General features: G+C 45.2%; 1 protein-coding gene across 1 annotated transcript in view; it reads left to right on the top strand.

The window, feature by feature from the left end:
• MRPL13 (mitochondrial ribosomal protein L13) overlaps positions 1 to 18,529 on the top strand; it is a 55,556-nt gene that overhangs the window by 22,364 nt on the left and 14,663 nt on the right. The window contains exons 5-6 of the mRNA XM_073679832.1: positions 8,870 to 8,956; positions 14,581 to 14,702. Of these exons, the coding sequence (XP_073535933.1) occupies positions 8,870 to 8,956; positions 14,581 to 14,702 (209 nt within the window). The remainder of the gene's footprint in view (positions 1 to 8,869; positions 8,957 to 14,580; positions 14,703 to 18,529) is intronic.

Genomic DNA, 18,529 nt, shown 5'->3' with positions numbered 1-18,529 from the left:
TTATGTACGAGCAGTGAGACTATGGATTCTTTACTGTATGAGCAATGAGACTATGGATTCATTACTGTATGAGCAGTGAGACTATGGATTCTTTACTGTACGAGCAGTGAGACTATGGATTCTTTACTGTATGAGCAGTAAGACTATGGATTCTTTACTGTATGAGCAGTGAGACTATGGATTCTTTACTGTATGAGCAGTGAGACTATGGATTCATTACTGTAAGAGCAGTGTGACTATGGATCCTTTACTGTATGAGCACTGAGACTATGGATCCTTTACTGTATGGGCAGTGAGACTATGGATTATTTACTGTATGAGCAGTGAGACTATGGATTCTTTACCGTATAAGCAGTGAGACTATGGATCCTTTACTGTATGGGCAGTGAGACTATGGATTCATTACTGTAAGAGCAGTGAGACTATGGATTCTTTACTGTATGAGCAGTGAGACTATGGATTCTTTACTGTATGAGCAGTGAGACTATGGATTCTTTACTGTATGAGCAGTGAGACTATGGATTCTTTACTGGACGAGCAGTAGACTATGGATTCATTACTGTATGAGCATTGAGACTATGGATTCATTACTGTATGAGCAGTGAGACTATGGATCCTTTACTGTATGAGCAGAGAGACTATGGATTCTTTACTGTATGAGCAGAGAGACTATGGATTCTTTACTGTAAGAGCAGTGAGACTATGGATTCTTTACTGTATGAGCAGAGAGACTATGGATCCTTTACTGTAAGAGCAGTGAGACTTTGGATCCTTTACTGTATGAACAGTGAGCCTATGGATCCTTTACCGTATAAGCAGTGAGACTATGGATTCTTTACTGTATGAGCAGTGAGACTATGGATTCATTACTGTAAGAGCAGTGAGACTATGGATCCTTTACTGTATGAGCACTGAGACTATGGATCCTTTACTGTATGGGCAGTGAGACTATGGATTATTTACTGTATGAGCAGTGAGACTATGGATTCTTTACCGTATAAGCAGTGAGACTATGGATTCTTTACTGTATGGGCAGTGAGACTATGGATTCATTGCTGTAAGAGCAGTGAGACTATGGATTCTTTACTGTATGAGCAGTGAGACTATGGATTCTTTACTGTATGAGCAGTGAGACTATGGATTCTTTACTGTATGAGCAGTGAGACTATGGATCCTTTACTGTATGGGCAGTGAGACTATGGATTCATTACTGTAAGAGCAGTGAGACTATGGATTCTTTACTGTATGAGCAGTGAGACTATGGATCCTTTACTGTATGAGCAGTGAGACTATGGATCCTTTACTGTATGAGCAGTGAGACTATGGATTCTTTACTGTATGAGCAGAGAGACTATGGATTCTTTACTGTATGAGCAGAGAGACTATGGATTCTTTACTGTATGAGCAGTGAGACTATGGATTCAATACTGTAAGAGCAGTGAGACTATGGATCCTTTACTGTATGAGCAGAGAGACTATGGATCCTTTACTGTATGGGCAGTAAGACTATGGATTCATTACTGTAAGAGCAGTGAGACTATGGATCCTTTACTGTATGAGCAGAGAGACTATGGATTCTTTACTGTACGAGCAGAGAGACTATGGATTCTTTACTGTACGAGCAGTGAGACTATGGATCCTTTACTGTAAGAGCAGTGAGACTATGGATCCTTTACTGTATGAGCAGAGAGACTATGGATCCTTTACTGTATGAGCAGAGAGACTATGGATCCTTTACTGTATGAGCAGAGAGACTATGGATCCATTACTGTATGAGCAGAGAGACTATGGATTCTTTACTGTACGAGCAGTGAGACTATGGATTCTTTACTGTACGAGCAGTGAGACTATGGATTCTTTACTGTATGAGCAGTGAGACTATGGATTCTTTACTGTATGAGCAGAGAGACTATGGATTCTTTATGTACGAGCAGTGAGACTATGGATTCTTTACTGTATGAGCAATGAGACTATGGATTCATTACTGTATGAGCAGTGAGACTATGGATTCTTTACTGTACGAGCAGTGAGACTATGGATTCTTTACTGTATGAGCAGTAAGACTATGGATTCTTTACTGTATGAGCAGTGAGACTATGGATTCTTTACTGTATGAGCAGTGAGACTATGGATTCATTACTGTAAGAGCAGTGTGACTATGGATCCTTTACTGTATGAGCACTGAGACTATGGATCCTTTACTGTATGGGCAGTGAGACTATGGATTATTTACTGTATGAGCAGTGAGACTATGGATTCTTTACCGTATAAGCAGTGAGACTATGGATCCTTTACTGTATGGGCAGTGAGACTATGGATTCATTACTGTAAGAGCAGTGAGACTATGGATTCTTTACTGTATGAGCAGTGAGACTATGGATTCTTTACTGTATGAGCAGTGAGACTATGGATTCTTTACTGTATGAGCAGTGAGACTATGGATTCTTTACTGTAAGAGCAGTGAGACTATGGATTCTTTACTGGACGAGCAGTAGACTATGGATTCATTACTGTATGAGCATTGAGACTATGGATTCATTACTGTATGAGCAGTGAGACTATGGATCCTTTACTGTATGAGCAGAGAGACTATGGATTCTTTACTGTATGAGCAGAGAGACTATGGATTCTTTACTGTAAGAGCAGTGAGACTATGGATTCTTTACTGTATGAGCAGAGAGACTATGGATCCTTTACTGTAAGAGCAGTGAGACTTTGGATCCTTTACTGTATGAACAGTGAGACTATGGATCCTTTACCGTATAAGCAGTGAGACTATGGATTCATTACTGTAAGAGCAGTGAGACTATGGATCCTTTACTGTATGAGCAGTGAGACTATGGATTCATTACTGTAAGAGCAGTGAGACTATGGATCCTTTACTGTATGAGCACTGAGACTATGGATCCTTTACTGTATGGGCAGTGAGACTATGGATTATTTACTGTATGAGCAGTGAGACTATGGATTCTTTACCGTATAAGCAGTGAGACTATGGATTCTTTACTGTATGGGCAGTGAGACTATGGATTCATTACTGTAAGAGCAGTGAGACTATGGATTCTTTACTGTATGAGCAGTGAGACTATGGATTCTTTACTGTATGAGCAGTGAGACTATGGATTCTTTACTGTATGAGCAGTGAGACTATGGATCCTTTACTGTATGGGCAGTGAGACTATGGATTCATTACTGTAAGAGCAGTGAGACTATGGATTCTTTACTGTATGAGCAGTGAGACTATGGATCCTTTACTGTATGAGCAGTGAGACTATGGATCCTTTACTGTATGAGCAGTGAGACTATGGATTCTTTACTGTATGAGCAGAGAGACTATGGATTCTTTACTGTATGAGCAGAGAGACTATGGATTCTTTACTGTATGAGCAGTGAGACTATGGATTCAATACTGTAAGAGCAGTGAGACTATGGATCCTTTACTGTATGAGCAGAGAGACTATGGATCCTTTACTGTATGGGCAGTAAGACTATGGATTCATTACTGTAAGAGCAGTGAGACTATGGATCCTTTACTGTATGAGCAGAGAGATTATGGATTCTTTACTGTACGAGCAGAGAGACTATGGATTCTTTACTGTACGAGCAGTGAGACTATGGATCCTTTACTGTAAGAGCAGTGAGACTATGGATACTTTACTGTATGAGCAGAGAGACTATGGATCCTTTACTGTATGAGCAGAGAGACTATGGATCCTTTACTGTATGAGCAGAGAGACTATGGATCCATTACTGTATGAGCAGAGAGACTATGGATTCTTTACTGTACGAGCAGTGAGACTATGGATTCTTTACTGTACGAGCAGTGAGACTATGGATTCTTTACTGTATGAGCAGTGAGACTATGGATTCTTTACTGTATGAGCAGAGAGACTATGGATTCTTTATGTACGAGCAGTGAGACTATGGATTCTTTACTGTATGAGCAATGAGACTATGGATTCATTACTGTATGAGCAGTGAGACTATGGATTCTTTACTGTATGAGCAGTGAGACTATGGATTCTTTACTGTATGAGCAGTAAGACTATGGATTCTTTACTGTATGAGCAGTGAGACTATGGATTCTTTACTGTACGAGCAGAGAGACTATGGATTCTTTACTGTATGAGCAGTGAGACTATGGATTCTTTACTGTATGAGCAGTGAGACTATGGATTCTTTACTGTATGAGCAGTGAGACTATGGATTCTTTACTGTACGAGCAGTGAGACTATGGATTCTTTACTGTACGAGCAGTGAGACTATGGATTCTTTACTGTACGAGCAGTGAGACTATGGATTCTTTACTGTACGAGCAGTGAGACTATGGATTCTTTACTGTACGAGCAGTGAGACTATGGATTCTTTACTGTACGAGCAGTGAGACTATGGATTCTTTACTGTACGAGCAGTGAGACTATGGATTCTTTACTGTACGAGCAGTGAGACTATGGATTCTTTACTGTACGAGCAGTGAGACTATGGATTCTTTACTGTATGAGCAGTGAGGCTATGGATTCTTTACTGTATGAGCAGTGAGGCTATGGATTCTTTACTGTATGAGCAGTGAGGCTATGGATTCTTTACTGTATGAGCGGTGAGGCTATGGATTCTTTACTGTATGAGCGGTGAGGCTATGGATTCTTTACTGTATGAGCGGTGAGGCTATGGATTCTTTACTGTATGAGCGGTGAGGCTATGGATTCTTTACTGTATGAGCGGTGAGGCTATGGATTCTTTACTGTATGAGCGGTGAGGCTATGGATTCTTTACTGTACGAGCGGTGAGGCTATGGATTCTTTACTGTATGAACGGTCAGACTATGGATTTTTTACTGTATGAGCAGTGAGACTATGGATTCTTTACTGTATGAGCAGTGAGACTATGGATTCTTTACTGTATGAGCAGTGAGGCTATGGATTCTTTACTGTACGAGCAGTGAGGCTATGGATTCTTTACTGTACGAGCAGTGAGGCTATGGATTCTTTACTGTACGAGCAGTGAGGCTATGGATTCTTTACTGTACGAGCAGTGAGGCTATGGATTCTTTACTGTACGAGCAGTGAGGCTATGGATTCTTTACTGTATGAGCAGTGAGGCTATGGATTCTTTACTGTACGAGCAGTGAGGCTATGGATTCTTTACTGTACGAGCAGTGAGGCTATGGATTCTTTACTGTACGAGCAGTGAGGCTATGGATTCTTTACTGTACGAGCAGTGAGACTATGGATTCTTTACTGTACGAGCAGTGAGACTATGGATTCTTTACTGTACGAGCAGTGAGACTATGGATTCTTTACTGTATGAGCAGTGAGGCTATGGATTCTTTACTGTATGAGCAGTGAGGCTATGGATTCTTTACTGTATGAGCAGTGAGGCTATGGATTCTTTACTGTACGAGCAGTGAGACTATGGATTCTTTACTGTATGAGCAGTGAGGCTATGGATTCTTTACTGTATGAGCAGTGAGGCTATGGATTCTTTACTGTATGAGCAGTGAGGCTATGGATTCTTTACTGTATGAGCGGTGAGGCTATGGATTCTTTACTGTATGAGCGGTGAGGCTATGGATTCTTTACTGTATGAGCGGTGAGGCTATGGATTCTTTACTGTATGAGCGGTGAGGCTATGGATTCTTTACTGTATGAGCGGTGAGGCTATGGATTCTTTACTGTACGAGCGGTGAGGCTATGGATTCTTTACTGTACGAGCAGTCAGGCTATGGATTTTTTACTGTATGAGCAGTGAGACTATGGATTCTTTACTGTATGAGCAGTGAGACTATGGATTCTTTACTGTATGAGCAGTGAGGCTATGGATTCTTTACTGTACGAGCAGTGAGGCTATGGATTCTTTACTGTACGAGCAGTGAGGCTATGGATTCTTTACTGTACGAGCAGTGAGGCTATGGATTCTTTACTGTACGAGCAGTGAGGCTATGGATTCTTTACTGTACGAGCAGTGAGGCTATGGATTCTTTACTGTATGAGCAGTGAGGCTATGGATTCTTTACTGTACGAGCAGTGAGGCTATGGATTCTTTACTGTACGAGCAGTGAGGCTAAGGATTCTTTACTGTACGAGCAGTGAGGCTATGGATTCTTTACTGTACGAGCAGTGAGGCTATGGAACTATCTGCTATATTATGTTGTAATGATTGATTCACTTCAAAAGTACATTAAGGGTCTGGACGCCTTTCTTGATGAGTATAATATTACTGGTTATGGGCACTAGATTCTGTGATTTGACGTTGATCCGGGGAACTAGTCTTGTTGCCGTATGTGGAGTTGGGAGTTTTTGTTCCCTAAAGTGGAGCTATTAATGTCTACCCCATGGGGCATTTGCCTTTCTCTGGATCAGCATGTCAGGCTATAGTGTGAACTCGATGGATGGAAGTCTACATTCTGCCTTAAAAACTGTGCAAAATGACAGTAAAATATTTTTCAGCAAACAAGGAGCCACCAGATCTCTAAGGATCCTGCATTGATCTCTCCTGTGGATCGATGGGATAATGCCTTCACTACCCAATTTTAGCCGTTCACCTGCAATCCACTATGAGTTAATCTGGAAAAAGGAAAAAAAAAAAAAAAAAAAACCCCACAGGAATCCACGTAACTTCCAGGTGAAATGAAGGGTAACCTCTGCCTGGAGTTAGGCTCTCTCCCCCTGTTCTCCTTCGTGCCATGAACTTTTGACTTCCTATAATATTGGCTGGAGATGGGGAGATTAGATTGTGAGCTCAGGTGGAGACAGGACTGATGTGAATGTGTACAGGGCTGCAGGATATAAATAATGGGACATAATAATTACTAAATTTCTGCTTTCCCCATGTAGTTTTAGAACGTAAGCACTAGATGGCGGTAGAACGTCACGTTTCCATCCTTCCCTTTTACCAGTAGCGCTTCAGGTGACACGTCTCATAGTCATAGAAATGTCCTTTTTAGAAAGATTTTGTGCCCGTGGGTGGGAGCCGCACATCATATTGCATGTCACACTAATACAGCGTCCATAATACTCACCTGGGCTCCGGCCGGCAGAGGCCATCTGACTCCCAGATCACGACCCACTGCACTTCAGCTCTGCTATGTGGCACAGACAGATTTTGGGATGTGGGATTCTTCATTTTATGCAAATATAATCACATTTCCCTGTACCGTGCTGCTTAGCGGAGGACTTCAGTTTTACCCCATTCATTTAAAGGGAATCTGTCAGCAGGTTTTTGCTATGTAATCTGATAGCAGCATTTTGTTGGGACTGACAGCCTGAATCCAGCGATGTATCACTTACTGGGCTTATTGCTGAAGTTTTGATAAAATCACAGTTTTCTCTGCTGCAGATCTAGCAGTTCTCTAAATGCTGAGCTGTGTATAACCCCACCCACACCACTGATTGGCTGCTTTCCTCATGCACTGTGCATAGAAATCAGTGCTGGGGGCGTGGTTGGACCAGGAGGCATGATACACCTAGTCCTGTAGATATAATCTCTTGCTGATAAAACACTGATTTTATTGAAATGACAGCAAGCAGCCCAGTAAGTGACACATCGCTGGAATCAGGATCTCTACCCCTACATCATACTGCTCTAAGATTACATAGCAAACACCTGCTGACGGATTCCCTTTAAGGGGTCACTGACACCCCTAGGACACCCCTACAGTATCTCACACAACTACTAAGAAGAGCAGATTAACGATGAAGAGACTGCTTTCCTTGCCTGACCCTGATAGCAGTTTAGGAGCGGCTTCCTGCCTGCCAGGGGGGGTGCACTCCTGATGATTGACAGTTCTGGCTGGCAGCATAGTTGCCTCTGGTCCACATCACATCCGTATACCAATGCTCGGCCGACCATGTCATATATGAACCAGTTGCAAGAGTCTCTCTCTAGCGCCGGCACATTCGCATCCATCGCCCAAAGCAAAGATTCTACTAATATTCATCCAGGGCTCCGCGTCCATCATTAGCGGGGGGAGCACAACCTGTCACATTCCTTCCTTCTAGGTGGGTTTTAATCTCTCCTTTGACAGACAAGCCTCATGTTGTGTAATCCTCCATGTGAGCCGGGCCCCTGTGTGTTTGGGCCCCTCCATTTATCCTCCTGGTAATTATCTGACACTAATCATACCGCAAGGTCTCATGTCAAGAAAAGACGAAGAAGCTGTCGGGAAACGTGATGAAGAGCAGGACTTCGGAGACTCGAGTCTTCACATACGAGGCCTCTATGATATCTTTGCCGGATATTTGTAGGTCACTTCCACCATTTCCAGCCATTTTTTGGCACTTCAAATTAAAAAAATGAAGCAACTGTGTGAATAATCCTGATAAAAAAAATTGAAAAAAAATACCCTACCGTTTTATGTTTACAGCTCTTATGCAGACCTATGGGTAGTCTGATCTTGAATCGTTTCCATCAAACCCATTACCATAGAAAGCAATTCAGTAGGTTAAGACATCAGGGACAGATAAAAGACAGTGTGTTGGCAAAATCTGACTACACGGGGATTGTTTGTAGTCTGTTACCATGGAGACACATGAGTTTACATAGGAACTGCAGACACGAAATTAAGAGGAGACTGTTTGAATTATGCCTTTTTTTTTTTTTTTACGCCTTGGTCTCTTACGCTCGAGTTTTGTGGATCTTTTATTTATATCTACAGTGACCAAAAGTGATGTGAACTCAGATTTTTTACTAAAGATCCCATTGATATATAAAAAAAGAAAATGGTGGTGATACGTCAGATGAACATCGTATAAGGCAGGATATTTAGTATGTAGGAGCCCCGGTATATCTGCAAGCTGACGTCGGTATGATGCGTGTTCTGTGATGGGGCTTTGTTATTTATGATGACCACGTATTCCCTTTCATTTTTCAGATCATTAGACTGGCTACGTATGGGATGTTGCCGAAAAACCTCCATAGGAGAACCATGATGCAGAGGCTGCACATATTTCCTGAAGAGGTGGGTTATTCAAGCTAAGCCGGGAAAGCGAAGCCAGCGGGGAGTTAAGCATTGAACACTTCTCCCCTTGTGTGTGCTTTCATCCCCATCTGCTACCTTCCCTAAAGACTTGGATGCTTTCCTCCTATCACATTGTGATCTGTCATGTACACCCCCATCCCTGATGCTATCTCTGTCACATAATCGATTGAAGGGAGTGTAAAGAAGACACACACAGGAGCATTCTATTGGTAGATACTTTTCAGCAGCACTACCAGCTATGTAGCAGAAGTGTGCAGTCTGTACACCAGCAAAATGGTATCTGATCTCTGAAATTGCCTCAGGCTTCTCCTGAATCTCTCTCTAATGCTTTACACTGCATCTCTGCTTGTTAAAGGTATTGTCCCAAATAAAACAAAAAAAAATTAGTCATCATATTCTCACAGTCTTCTAAAGTAGCAAACACAGTTGTTATTCATCCTCCGCAGGTACAGCACTGCCCCTCCCATGCTGCCCGTGACCTCTGCAGCCAATCTTTGGTCCCGGCGGTGCAGCTGATTTAGAAGCCACAAGTAGCTGAGCCCAGTGATTGGCTGAAGTGGTCACTTGAGCTGTAACCATGATGTCACCACTGCAGCCGATCAAGAAAGACAAGGGCATCAGCAGAGAGGCAGCACTGATCTTGGGGGAGAGTAACAGCTGTGCTTGTTACTTTAGACCAGTGTTTCCCAAACTCCATCCTCACGGCCCCCACAGGTCATGTTTTCAGGATCTCCTTAGTATTGCACAGGTGAGAGAATTCCTGATGCCTTGATGATACTTCAATCACCTGTGTAATACTAAGGAGATCCTGAAAACATGACCTGTGGGGGGCCGTGAGGATGGGGTTTGGGAAACACTGCTTTAGACGTTTATGAGCTTATGAAGAAATAATAAATTATTCCAGACAACCCCTTTAACTGTTTGTGGACCACAAAATGACTTAAAACTTGGGAGCAGTCAGCATATTATTCTGCAGTGAAGTTTTACAACAGCATTGCAGAGGCACCAGCTGCACGGAGACTGTGCAGGAGCATGGAGTCGGCTGTCAGGGACATCTAGACACCCAATAGAGAAGGCAGGGGTGGTTTATTACTATCTCTGCCTTCCTGATTTCTGTATACACTGTTCGCGCAGGGGACAGACATTTAGGTAGACTGCAGTGTAGGGGGCAGACATGGACCTAGACTGCAGTGTATGGGGAAGACATGGACCTAGACTGCAGTGTGTGGGGAAGACATGGACCTAGACTGCAGTGTATGGGGAAGACATGGACCTAGACTGCAGTGTATGGGGAAGACATGGACCTAGACTGCAGTGTATGGGGAAGACATGGACCTAGACTGCAGTGTATGGGGAAGACATGGACCTAGACTGCAGTGTATGGGGAAGACATGGACCTAGACTGCAGTGTATGGGGAAGACATGGACCTAGACTGCAGTGTATGGGGAAGACATGGACCTAGACTGCAGTGTATGGGGAAGACATGGACCTAGACTGCAGTGTATGGGGAAGACATGGACCTAGACTGCAGTGTATGGGGAAGACATGGACCTAGACTGCAGTGTATGGGGAAGACATGGACCTAGACTGCAGTGTATGGGGAAGACATGGACCTAGACTGCAGTGTATGGGGAAGACATGGACCTAGACTGCAGTGTATGGGGAAGACATGGACCTAGACTGCAGTGTATGGGGAAGACATGGACCTAGACTGCAGTGTATGGGGAAGACATGGACCTAGACTGCAGTGTATGGGGAAGACATGGACCTAGACTGCAGTGTATGGGGAAGACATGGACCTAGACTGCAGCGTATGGGGAAGACATGGACCTAGACTGCAGCGTATGGGGAAGACATTGACCTAGACTGCAGCGTATGGGGAAGACATGGACCTAGACTGCGGCGTATGGGGAAGACATGGACCTAGACTGCGGCGTATGGGGAAGACATGGACCTAGACTGCGGCGTATGGGGAAGACATGGACCTAGACTGCGGCGTAGGGGGAAGACATGGACCTAGACTGCGGCGTAGCCTTTGCTTCTGTTCAGATATTATTGTACTAGATGGTGGCCCGATTCGAACGCATCGGGTATTCTAGAATAGGTATGCGGCCGATTGGGCGCAATTAGCAGAGCTGCGTTTAAATTTGGCGCCCAAATCGCTGATTGGTCGCGGTTGCCTAACGCGACCAATCAGCAGAGCAGTGTTTAAATTTGGCGCCAAAATCGCTGATTGGTCGCGGGCGGCGGCCGCGACCAATCAGCGAACCGTGCTAGTGAGGAATGGAGAGCGTGTTTAAATTTGGCGCCAGAATCGCTGATTAGTCGCGGCTGACGGCCGCGACCAATCAGCAGAGCATTGTTTAAATTTTGCGCCAATCTCGCTGATTGGTCGCGGCTGGCGTCCGCGACCAATTAGCACAGCAGTGTTTAAATGTGGCGGCAAGATCGGTGATTGGTCGCGGCCGCTATTTAAATGTGGCGCCCAAATCGGTGATTGGTCGCGGGCAGCGGCCGCGACCAATCAGCAGAGCGGTGTTTAACTTTAGCGCCAAGATCACTGATTGGTCGCGTGCGGAGAGCTCGACCAATCAGCGAATCGTATTGGTGAGGAGCGGGGAGCGCCGCTGCCTGTGCGGCTACTTCCGCTGCGAGAACCCGGGACATGAGCGACTGCTCGCAGCAGAAGTATCCCGACCCGCAGCGCCGCTCCCCGGTCCTCCCTTCACACCCTAGCCGCTGATCTCCCCACAGTATCCGCATGGTGTTACAAAGGTCCGGACATTTGTGTTAAAAATCGCTGATTGGTCGCTGGCGCTGCCCGCGACCAATCACCGATTTGGGCGCCAAATTTAAATATCGGCGGCGACCAATCACCGATCTTGGCTCCACATTTAAACACCGCTGTGCTGATTGGTCGCCAACGCTGGGCGCGACCAATCACCGATTTTTGGCCCCACATTTAAATAGCGTCCGCGACCAATCAGTACAGCGGTGTTTAAATGTGGAGCCAAGATGGGTGATTGGTCGCCGCCGATATTTAAATTTGGCGCCCAAATCGGTGATTGGTCGCGGGCAGCGTCCGCGACCAATCAGCACTGCGGTATTTAACTTTTGCGCTAAGATCAGTGATTGGTCGGGTCCGAAGACCGCGACCAATCATCGAATCGTCTTGGTGAGGAGCGGGGAGCGGCGCTGCCTGTGCGGCTACTTCCGCTGCGAGAACCTGGGACATGAGCGGGCGCTCGCAGCAGAAGTATCCCAACCCGCAGCGCCGCTCCCCGGTCCTCCCTTCCGCATGGATGTCAGCGACGCCGGCGGTCGAGGTCCTGCTGCTGCTACCGGCCGGGAGATGAGCACCTCGCGCTGCTCATCTCCCGGCTGCATCTCCGTCCCGCAGATGGGTCCGGCGGTCGAGGTCCTTCTGCTGGTACCGGCCGAGAGATGAGCGCCTCGCGCCGCTCATCTCCCGGCTGCATCTCCGTCCCGCAGATGGGTCCGGCGGTCGAGGTCCTTCTGCTGGTTCCGGCTGGGAGATGAGCGCCTCGCGCCGCTCATCTCCCGGCTGCATCTCCGTCCCGCAGATGGGTCCGGCGGTCGAGGTCCTTCTGCTGGTACCGGCCGAGAGATGAGCGCCTCGCGCCGCTCATCTCCCGGCTGCATCTCCGTCCCGCAGATGGGTCCGGCGGTCGAGGTCCTTCTGCTGGTTCCGGCTGGGAGATGAGCGCCTCGCGGCGGTCATCTCCCGGCTGCATCGCCGCTCAGCTCCGTCCCACAGATGAGCCGCTAACGGCTGCCATCTTTTTTCTGAAATCCCGCGGCGCTGATTGGCCGCTGCCGGACCAATGAGCGACGCGCGATTTCCTGGACAGACAGACGGGATAAGACAATTTATATAGTAGATTGCGAAGTAATAAATTCTCAGTGTTTAAGTTTCCTCCATGTTTAAAATTGTGGTTTCCTGATCTTTTCCAGTAAGGGCAAAGTGTGTAAAGTTTTATAGGTTTGCACTGTATGGTTGCCTAAAAGTGGAGATCCGTTAGTGCAGCCTCTTGGCATAATTAAAGGGGTCTTCCTGCACGTAAAAATGGGCCACTTGTATCTAATTTGTGGTAATCCCACCCCTGAGGGCCCTTGACTGTCAGCAGAGTTGGCTGTGACCCCCTCATTGGTAACACAGCTCCATCTGTCCCCTCATTCGGGTAATTGACAGAGTTCGAGAATTCGAGCCATGAATGTGTAAAGCTCACGCATCAGTCTGACGTCGGGCACATGCATTGATTTCGGTTGGACTGGCTGACCATCTAATGATTATAGGGGCCTCCTGTCTCTCTCCCCCCCAGGACCACATGTTTGGATTTTAACACATCCGACCCTTTTGAACTCAGGGCAGATAAGTCGCCTCCAGAGGTATTTGGCAGAGGCTTCCTCTCCCTCCCTCTCTGCCCACACAGGGCATATGTACGCTCAGCTGAGTTGGGCATACATATATATGGGGAGTCCAGAGGTATTCCTGCCTTTTTTTTTTTTTTATAAAAACCCGCATGACGCCTGCCTACTATGTAGTAGAGGCGCTAGGGATGCCGGCAGGTAGGACTTAGACCGCAGGGCTTTGATCTGTAGGAGGAGGATCGTGGGGCTCTGGTCCAGCCACGTTGGACTACTGATGTGGCCACTGGACCTGGGACTTGTACATCATAGCTGTCCGCAGGTTGTGTCTGGTGTTCCTACGTAGGGCTGGATTAGAGGAACATGGCCGACCTTGTTGCAGCAGGACTTTGCATCCTCTTTGTGACCTTCTGATTAGAGATGTGTGTTGCAGTCCCGTTCACGTTAGCAGTAAATCCTTCACCTACCTGTGTTTCTGCAGCAGGTGCACGGATTTCTGTAAACTCCATACAAATGAATAGACATTACCAGAAATTATTGCAAAAAATCTGCTGCATGTGAATGTACCCAAATACCTCCCCCTCCCCCCATATCATTACATAACCATAACAAGTGAATGAGAGTGAGAGAGAAAAAATCCTGAGATTCCCGGATGGACGGACGTGCTGCGTCTTGTCCTGCCGTGAACCTTGCTCTAGTCGCTGCTAATCCCACCCTGGCTTCATGCTGCGTTATCAGCGTAGACCCTCTGGGACCCACAAATGGCATTAATGTAAGTGTCATATATTTTGGGATTACACCAGACCTACAAGCCAACATATGTGCATATTTTTTGTTATCACGGACTGATTGTGGCACTTAGAAAAAAAATCTAACATTTTGTTAAACTGCAGGGGGGTGTAGAAAAATGGCAGGAATAAACAGTTTTGATGTGATAATCCTCTGCAGATCAGTCCCGGGCGGACTTATCCTGGTCCTTAATGACCGACCGCAGCTTGATAGGCAGTGATCGAGATAATCTCTGATCCCGACGTCTGCAGCAGGATGTTGGCTGTGTATTACAGTTTACATCCACTACGGGTTGATCAAGCGTGACGTCTAGCACCTATCGTGCCGTACAGGAACCCCCTACTAAGGAGGGAGGACCCCGAGGGTTGCAGGTGGAGCTGCGGTTATATGATTGACGTCCTGTATGTCTGATTGTCTTATGCAGAATATCCCAGAAGAAATCCTGAAGAATCTGGTGACAGAACTGAAACAGCCCAGAATCATTCCAAGGCGGATGGACGAATACTCGCCAGAGGAAATCGAAGCGTTCCCTAAACTCTGGATCCCGTATGTATCATTCCCTTTTTCTCATTAGAAAGACATCGGGCGGGGGAAATTCATCAAGACTGGTGTCATAAAATGCCATAAATTCATTAAGAGGCGCCCACCTCTTCATAAACTTAGTGCAACTCCATTTGAAGCTCTCCCTGCGCAGCAGCACCGCAACTACCTGTCTGTGCAGAGGTCCCAGTACAGCGAGTGCTGGAGGGTGCCAGTGTACAACTGCAGCCCCTTCATTCTCAGGACTGGTGCAACTTGCCACAACTTTGCCCCTTTAAGAAGACTAAATCACCCGTCTGTAAATGCAGATTGCTATGTATTGGTTTAGGTAGCGCTAAGCTGGTCCCTTTATGTGTCGGAGCTGTGTTTTTTTTTGTTCTGGCTCATTACAGACCATCTCCGAAGTATTTAACTTTCCTGAAAAGCCGCGTATGAAAAGTCTCCCAACATGCGGGGCTCAGGGATCACATTGTGAGGATAATCCAGTGTAAGAAATGCACTTTATTCCCTTCCAAGACTATTGTCCGGGATTCCGGTCTCAGACGTCGTCTGCTTAAGATCTCTTTATATTCCTGCATTTATCCCGCTCTTTTTTTTATATATATATTTCTGAGCCGCCTGCTCTAGAGGTTAAAGTATAAATGTGCCGAGCATTTCTATAGAAATGAATTTCAGCCCCTTTTTTATGCTCCTAGAAGTCTCAATGTGCTGCGGATGGTTAAATGATGAAAGAATGCTTTGATGTGAGATGGAAATGACGGGCGCAGGGGTTTCACCTCCCTCCGTCTCGCCGCGCCATAGTCGAGTGGAGACCATTGTCGGCTCCTTTAATAGACTATTAGTCAAGCTTCAGGTTCAGACGGCACATTCGGATTCATTAGCGTGTCGCGGGAAGACGCGGGGTGGTCGGAAGCCTGATATGGGGTATAATTTATAAGCTGAATGCCAATATGTTCCCTGATCATGGATTGTGTCAGACTCTGATTTTATACAAATGGCATGAAAATTATTGTACCTCTTATATGGAGCCGTTCTGCCTCCCTTCGGGGCAATATTCTTCACCTTGCCTTGATTAGCACCTCTTTAGTAATTAGGATCTACACAATCAAAATTTTCCCTTCCAACAACTGTCAGACACTTGTTCATTACTCTGTGTACACACTCCATGTCTGCTCTCCATCAGATAACCCACTTCAATTACCTATTCACTGCAGAGCGTGCAGTCGGTGATCCAAGGCTCCTAGCCTTTGATCTGTATAACTATAACTCCATTATTGTGGTGCTTTAAACATCTTTTATCATTTTGTATATTCCGCTTCTTTGCAGATCTGTGTCCCCATGGTAACAGACTACAAACAAACCCTGTGTAGTCTGATCCTATGATATACTGGCCCTGACTCTATAAAACCAAGTAAAAAAAATATTTGGTCCTCCTAACTTTAAAGGATATCTGTCAGCGGGTTTTTACTGTGGAATCTGAGAGCAGCATGATGTAAGGGAATAGACCCTGATTCCAGCGATGTGTCACTTACTGGGCTGCCTGGTGCAATATTGATAGAATCCCTGTTTTCTCTGCTGTAGATGTAGCAGTGCTCAAATGCTGAGCTCTGTATAATCCCGCCCACGTCACTGATTGGCAGCTTCTTGTGTACACTGTCAGCGAGCTGCCAATCAGTGGTGGGGGCGGGGTTATATAGATTACTGGATTGACTGGCACACAGCACCTAGTCCTGCAGTGATAATCTCCTGCTGATAAAACACTAGGAGGAAGGTTGAACTTGATGGACCTAGGTCTTTATTCAACCTACGTTACTATGTTTATGAAGCTACAGCACACAGCATAGTAAGTGACACATCGCTGGAATCAGGGTCTCTGCCCCTACATTATTCTGCTCTGAGTACATAGCAAAAACCTGCTGACAGATTGCGTTTAAAGAATAACTAAATCTTTTAAATGTTTTTTCTTTTACATTTCATTGCCCTAATGATGATAGGAAAATCGGTGAGGTCTGGGTCCAACCGATCACTCAAAAGGAGTACGGATACTGATTTGTGTGAGCTTTCCTACAGAAGCTCTCGGGGGATTTTTGTTGACCTATTGTTGGGGGTCTCAGGACCTGGACCCCTCAACAAATTGCTTGTAATTATTCGGGCAACAAAATGTGAAAAAAATGTTTTAAAGGTTTAGTTACTCTTTAGAGGTTATGCGTGCGTGCTCCTCCATTCATGGAAGTCGAGGGACCTCTGCGATATACAGTCATGGCTAAAAGTGTTGGCACCCTTGAAATTGTTCCAGAAAATGAAGTATTTCTCCCATGTCTCACACATTTATTTCCTTTGTGTGTATTGGAACAACACAAAAAAAAAAAACAAAGGAAAAAAAGGCAAATTGGACATAATTTCGCACAAAACCCCAAAAATGGGACAAAATTGTTGACACCTTTCTAAAATTGTGGGTAAACAACTTTGTTTAAACCATGTGATGCTCTTTCAAACTCACCTGTGGCAAGTAACAAGTGTGGACAATATGAAAATCATACCTGAAGCCAGATAAAAAGGGGAAAAGTTGCCGCAATCTTTGCATTATGTGTCTGTGTATGCCACAGTAAACGTGGAGAACAGAAAGAGGAGAAGAGAACTGTCTGAGGACTTGAGAAAAAAAATTGTTGAAAAATATCAGCAATCTCAGGGTTACAAGTACACTGTACTAATATATAATATAAATGTAAAATAAACTGTAAAACAGCATTCCTTAATGGGATTAAAAAATGTAAACCAAAAATTTTTATTAGGTTTCTGCACAACCTTAAGAACCTGAAAAATGTATGTAATTGATTATTCAATGTGCGCCGCCGAAAAAAAAATTATAGAAAATTGCATTAATTTATATTTTGTGACCTGTAAATGTCATTGAAAATCAAAACATTTTTTTCTCAAATCAAACTTTTATACAGTCGCATCAGTGCAAAAAATATAAAGTAATGGCCCAAAACTTGGTGGTTATTGAGATGCTAACGTGAGCCTGCACTGCACAGATACAGGATATAACATGATGAAACGTCAGTATCGCAGCGCTCTAGACTACATAATTCCCAGATGTAAACCTAGAACGCGCTGTCACTTTCCGGGCTGGAACATCTTTCGTGTCCTCCTTTATAGGATTTCTTCGACTCTGCAGCTTCTGTGCATAATCCATTAGGTGTCAGTGATTGAGACCCACCAGTAACCCCAATGATAAAAACATCAAGAGGAGATATGACGTGTGAGGAGACTGTCCCGGGATGACGTGTGAGGAGACTACCTGTCATTTGTCTAGTAGAGCCCTCATTATGTCATTTCCCTAAGTGATTTCACAGCAGTAAATTATAGAGGATGATGCTCCGGTGTGTCTGAGTACAAGTTGCGTCTGTTGTCTGCAAAAACTTTGAAGGCTCCTTCCACCCCTTGTACCATTCCTAAATGTCTACGGGCTAACAACCCCGAACCAGATGTAGAAGTTGAAATGGTGACGATGATGTGTGCTCTGATACGGCAGTATACAGCAGGCCACAGGGGGATGTACAGCGCCGTATACCCACATAGCCCCCTGACTAAACTTTCCATATATAAGTTCTCGTGCTTACGGTTATATTATGGAGTAATGCAACCTCCGAGTTGTAAGGAACATCTAAACGGCAGCCGTAGACTTCTATGGGGCCATTCTGTAACTTCATATGCCTCCAGCGTAATATGGGAACAGAGCATGTATTACGGGGGCAACATGCGGAGCCCCAGGGAGTGTGCGAAACAGAAGATGTATTACAGGGCAACATGCGGAGCCCCAGGGAGTGTAC

This window comes from Phyllobates terribilis, unplaced genomic scaffold, assembly GCF_046119375.1.
Source record: "Phyllobates terribilis strain yellow unplaced genomic scaffold, ASM4611937v1 Scaffold_4__5_contigs__length_816908805, whole genome shotgun sequence".
Taxonomy (NCBI): Eukaryota; Metazoa; Chordata; class Amphibia; order Anura; family Dendrobatidae; genus Phyllobates; species Phyllobates terribilis.
The sequence above is the reverse complement of the archived record's forward strand: the minus strand, read 5'-3'. Positions and strand labels throughout refer to the sequence as shown.